Source organism: Echinops telfairi, unplaced genomic scaffold (assembly GCF_000313985.2).
Source record: "Echinops telfairi isolate 266 unplaced genomic scaffold, ASM31398v2 ScPeMD7_17;HRSCAF=63, whole genome shotgun sequence".
Taxonomy (NCBI): domain Eukaryota; kingdom Metazoa; phylum Chordata; class Mammalia; order Afrosoricida; family Tenrecidae; genus Echinops; species Echinops telfairi.
In genome coordinates this window covers 9,194,815-9,200,474 of record NW_022103914.1, presented here as the reverse complement: position 1 = coordinate 9,200,474, position 5,660 = coordinate 9,194,815, and the positions used below count along the sequence as shown (strand labels likewise).

The window sequence follows — 5,660 nt, the reverse complement described above, 5'->3', positions numbered from 1 at the left end:
CCTGCTTATGCAACCATCTCAGTGTGCCAGTTTTGGGCAAAAAACAGCATACCTCTCTTGCCCCATGCATTTTACTCACCTGACTTTGATCCATATGACTTCTTTTTGTTTCCACGAATGCAGAGGGACGTGAAAGGACAGTGATCTGATGATGTAGAAGAGGTGAAGAAAAAAAAACGTGGGAAGTGCTGTCAGTCATGCAAAGAGATGAGTTGAAGAATGTAATTGCAGATTTGACCAGTGTATTAAGTGTAATGGAGAGTACTTTGAAGGTGATTAGGTTATTTCATAAAAAACTGTAAGTACATAGCTTTGAAAAAAAATTCCAAGTCTTTTTTTGGGTGGGTGGGTGGGGTATCCCCTCGTATGACGTCTTGATATCCTCCCACAACTTGTCTGGCTTTTCAGGCATGAATATTCAATTCACATCTCTTCTTGAGGTGGACTCTAAGTATAGTGGAGATTTACTCACCGCCCTATGGTAGCTTCCTTGGAATGGTTTTAATTCTCTTCAATTAGATTTTCTTAAGAACAATGGCTGTTGACTAATTCCTCAATCAGCCACTGCTTTTTGTCTAACTATGATACTTAGCTTCTCCATGGTCTCTTCCCACAGATGTAGTCAATTTGATTCCTGTGTATTCCATCTGGCAAAGCCCACGTGTATAACCACTGTTTATGCTGTTAAAAATTGGCATTCCCAATGCAAAATGCCACCACTGTATGGGGGTAGCCTGCATGTTCTTGGGATGCTGGAAAATAAGCCAGCGATACTTTGAATACCAGCAGAGTCACCCATGGTGGCCAGGTGTCAGTGGAGCTTCTAGATGAAGACAGACTAGGACGAAGGACCTGGCAGCTTCCACCTGAGCCGGGCTGGTGAGAGCCTTGTGGTCGCAAGGGGACACTGTCTGATACAATGCTGCACATGTCGCCTGTCAGATTGGAAGGCAATCCAAATAAGGCTGGGATGAACTGCTTCCTCAGAGAAGCGTTAACTATAATGAGATAAGTGGAGGAACATCCATTTGCTAATGGGGCACATTTCAGAATGAAAAGAGACGGCGGCAAACATTCATTAGGAGTCAGCACATGGACTCTTCAAAGTATGAATCAAGAAACAATTGGAAGTTGTCATAAACGAAATAGGATGCTTGAAGATTGATATCTCAGGCATACTTACATTAACTGGACCGGTATTGACCATTTTGAATTGGACAACTATCTAGGGTCTGGTGCTGGGGAAGGATATGGAAGACAATATCCACGGTCAGAGTGTTCTTTGGTGGCAAGGATGGCGAGGCTTCGTCTCACATAGCTTGGACATGTTGTCAGGAGAGACCAGTCCCTGGAGAGGGACGTCGTGTTTGGTGAAGTAGAGGGCCAGCGAAGGAAAGAAAGGCCCTCAAGGAGATGGATTGACACAGTGCCTGCAAGAAGGGCACAGCACAGGAACAATGGTGAGGATCGGGCAGGACTGGGCAGTGTTTTGTTCTGTTTGGGACAGGATGCTATGAGTTGGGGCCAACTCAGCAGCACTTAATAACAACAGCAATCCCTAGTGGCTGGTCATCTGGTAGATAAACAGTGCTTCCTGTAGAGGTTTGGTCCTAAGTTCACGCTGTGTTTTTATTTTTAAGTCAGTGGCTCCTTTGCTCATGAAATTCTCCCACAATCTTGAAAGAGCTGGAAGACAGTGAGATGGTGCCCTGTGTACTGGTTGCCCTTATGTGGCTGGAGATAGCGGGGTCCTTCCTCTTCCTCATTGGTAGGAGAACGGGGGTGATTGGGACACAAAGACCTTGTTGTCCACTTACAGTCAGTTCCAAGGAAGAAGCGAGAAACCCCCACTTTTTCTCAGGTCCTCAGCTGATCTGGAAGGCCACACACTCTTCCTCTGCTCCAGGCAGCCGATTGGGTACAGCGTCCGTGAGTCTTTACCCCCAGTGTGATGTCCACTGCGTCTTCGTATGCAAGTGGCCTTGGACACTAAAATCAAGCGCAAGCTCGAATCAATCACTGGTCCACCTTCACCATTGTACAGCTGCTATTGTAAAGTGCCAACGAAATCACGTAAACTTGACAGTGGTCACCAGCTCAATGGAATGTTCAACGCATTATGTCATCAGTGGACAGGAAGCAAATAGCCACATGCCCCTTTCTCGTGGGTGAAAATGGGTCCTTGACAGAGTGTAAGTGGGGGAAAGATTCAGGAACATTTTAAGGGGAAAAGTATTCATAACTATAACCTTTCAAATCGAACCATGCAAAACAGACATGTTTTTTAAAGCAGTTATGCGTGATGGTGTTGTTAGTTGGCGTTGAGCTGAGTCCAATGATGGTAGCCCCGAGCGTACGTGCAGAGCCCTGCCCGGGGGTTCAAGCCTAGAAGCAAACGGCCAGGCTGTCTTTAGAAGCACTTCTGGGTCGGTCTGAAGTGCCAGCATCTCCAGGAACAGCGGAACTCTAAGCCATTTACTCCACGCAGACAGACCCCTGTGATGATGTCAGAGAGGAATTTGTAAACCAATAAGGAAACAAAGTCAGTGTAAGACATGAAAAAAAACCCAAACCACTTATCAATTATCAAGGGTTCATGAGGGAGGGTGGGGGAAGGAGGGGAAGAAATGAGAAGCTGATACCAAGGGCTCAAGTAGAAAAGAAATGTTTTGAAAATGATGATGGCGACAAATGTATAAATGTGCGTGACACAATGGATGTATGTATGTGATCAGAGTTGTGTACTCGACATCCCAGCCGGAGCAGCAACAGGCCCTTGGGCTCTTAACCCCTTCCTCGCCGCAACCATGTCCAACAACATGGCCACGATCGCCGAATCCCGAAAGGCAGTGGAACAGTTGAAGATGGAGGTGCACCTCGACCGCATGAAGGTGTCGCAGGTGGCAGCTGAACTCCTGGCCAAAGATGACCCGCTGGTAACGTCAGTGCCCGCTGCTGAGAACCCTTTCTGCGACAAGGGCCTGTTTTGCGTCCTGTTCTGAGCCTTCTTGGAAACTTACTCCCACCCCAAGTCTGAATCCAATAAATGTGATGATTGTGGAAAAAAAAAAAAAAAGAGTCGTGTACTTGAGGGCCTTCCAAGAGCAGATACGGGGAATACAATGCTTCCAAGGGGATCTGCGGGATCAGTCACGATCAAGGCAGAGAGTTTGCCTCGGAAAGCAGGGTGGACTCTTTTGGGGGGTTCTGAAGGGGTAATCTTGATAGAATTTCTTGAAGAACACAGGATGGTATCTAAAGAAACTTAAAAATTGCATTGGTTGAGAAAAGTGTGTCCAGGATTCTACCACCACCCTCCCCCATCACCCAATGTCTGCTCAGCCTTACAGGTTAGCAAGGGCGGTCCTATGAGAATTTCACTGAAGACACTTAACTCCCGCCACCCTCCATCCCTGATGGGGTGACTCCAAACTTCCTTTGGGTGCCCAAACTCAAAGGACATTGGAAATAAATATGATTTGAGTCTCCCGAGGACGCCAAAACTATCCTGCTGTAAGTCCACAGGACAGAGCGCTTCAGGGCAGGGCTAGAGGGAGAAGAGCAGACGCATGTCGATTAGGTGAAGGGTTTGTCAAAACACAATGGCTTCATATTTTGGTCTTGAGCGAGGGTTTACAGCTTAGGTTATCAGCTTCACATTAGGCAATTCATACACATTTTGTTTATGACATTCACAGCAAGCCCCACCATGTAACATCTCGTATCCTACTTCCTCCCGGAGCTTCCTGTTTCCACTGCTTTCTTTCCAAACCCTTCTGAAAGGCATCCGTGAGGGAATGCTGCCCTTTTGCTCTCAGATGGTTGATTGTTCTAAGGTGTGCACACCTCAAAAGTGTTATTGTTCTCCTAAGAGACCAGTCTATTGTTTGGTGAAAATTGAGCCACGTATGTGGGTTCATTTCAGACCTGAAGGGAGACTAGGGGTGGAGTGGTGTTTCTGACCAGTAAGCATGGTCTCATTGATGATTTCATTCATTTCATTTTTTTATGAGCTCTTTGAAGCCTCCATGTATTCATTCCGTTTCAAAGAGATATACACTGCGTATTGTAACTGTGCTCAGATTGCAGGTGGCCGGCAGCGATGTGTACGTGGAGAGTTGCCTTTTATGTTGAAGGCCTGGTTCTGATTCTGGACAGGCCTCACGGCTGTCACCACCAGTTTGTTAGTGGAGGCTTATGTGGTGCAATGACACAGAACAGGTTTCAGCAGAGCAAGACAGACTAGAAAGAAAAGCCTGGTGATCTACTTTAGAAATCAGACATGAAAACTCTGTGGATCCTAATGGTGTGATCTAGAATTGATCGCGTGCATGAACAGTTGGGTTATGCACACCATGCACATAGTCCATTAGAGGGTGTGTTTTGTTCTCCTGTGTGTGGCAGTTCCATGAGCCAGGGGCCACTCACCGGCAGCTAACATATCTCAACAAGCTATGAAAAGTGATCACAGAATTTCAAATTTTCTAAGAGGTGCTTAATTCAAGGTATAAACCCAAATCACTGTTATCAAGTTGATTGTGACCCACAGCAACCCCAATATGACAGAATAGAACTTGTTTTTTAGGATTTCTGAGGCTATAACTCTTTCCAGGAGTAAACAGCCTTCTTTTTCTCCTAGAAGAGACTATTGGGTTTGAACCGCCAACCTTGCCGTTAGCAAGTTAGCAGCCCAAAGCTGATCCCACTAGGTAAAGAGGGCTCCTCGTTTAAGGTATGGATCCCAGGGAAAGGAATGATGTCAGTGAACGACTGAGCAGGGGTTCAGTGTGAAGGACGTACTGCTTAATGATGTGTGGTTGTAATTGGGTGCCATCCAATCGAAGAGATATTTTGTGATTCCTAAAACTTAGGAGATAAATCATCATAAGGATGATGGCAACTGTGTTAAGCATGAACAGAAAAGAAAGTGACAAAGGGTCGTCTAGGGAATGTTTCGGAAGCGGGGAGGCTGTGGTGAGGCAGGGGCAGAGAACACCGGGAGGGCGTTGTCCAGGGCTTGGCAAGGCAGCGAACCAGAGCCCTGTCTCCCAAAACAGCAGGGGAAAGCCAGAGCCATCAGCTTCGGTCCTTTTTCCACTGGCAAGGTTTCTTCAAATAAGGCTGCTCAAAGCTCACTTGGGTCAGAGTGAGTTGCTGCACCAACACCCTCTACTGGACTCCCTGGCCAAGGGGAACTAACTTCATTCAAACGTCAGGCATAAAGGCATTATATATAAACTCGGCATCCGCGACCGAAGTTCTGGTCTAGCCCAACAATCCACAAACGAGTGCAAGCTCCGGGGGAGGAGTGGCAGAGGCAAGTGAGGTGAAGCTCTGGAGCAAGAGGTATCCAGCTCAGAGTTCCCCATTGCGTCCTGACGCGCTTTCCCACCCTCCTGCCCAGGATGTCCCTGGGAGGTGCAAGCAGAGAGCATGCGTGGCTGCTCATCGAGAGGCCAGAGGTTCGAGTCCACCTCCAGGCTCCTTGGAAGAAAACGCTGGCAAGCCCCTTCTGGAAAACCAGCCCGATGGAAACCGAGGGATGGTGGATATAAGCAATGGGTCTGAACTGTTCGCTTAGACATTGTGAAAGGCTGCGTATGCGGTTGTCTATGTTGCCACCAAAACTAAATTGTAAAAGCGCATTTTTAAAATGGCAA

General features: G+C 47.1%; 1 protein-coding gene across 1 annotated transcript; it reads left to right on the top strand.

Moving 5' to 3' along the window:
• Positions 1-2,807: 2,807 nt before the first annotated feature.
• LOC115868657 (guanine nucleotide-binding protein G(I)/G(S)/G(O) subunit gamma-8-like) lies at positions 2,808-3,002 on the top strand. Its single transcript, XM_045287531.1, has one exon. The coding sequence runs from the start codon at positions 2,808-2,810 to the stop codon at positions 3,000-3,002; it is 195 nt and encodes a 64-aa protein (XP_045143466.1).
• The last annotated feature ends 2,658 nt before the right edge of the window (positions 3,003-5,660 follow it).

Bases quoted from the DNA above. Each gene is read 5' to 3' on its own strand.
- LOC115868657 (XM_045287531.1), top strand. From the start codon at position 2,808: ATGTCCAACAACATGGCCACGATCGCCGAATCCCGAAAGGCAGTGGAA.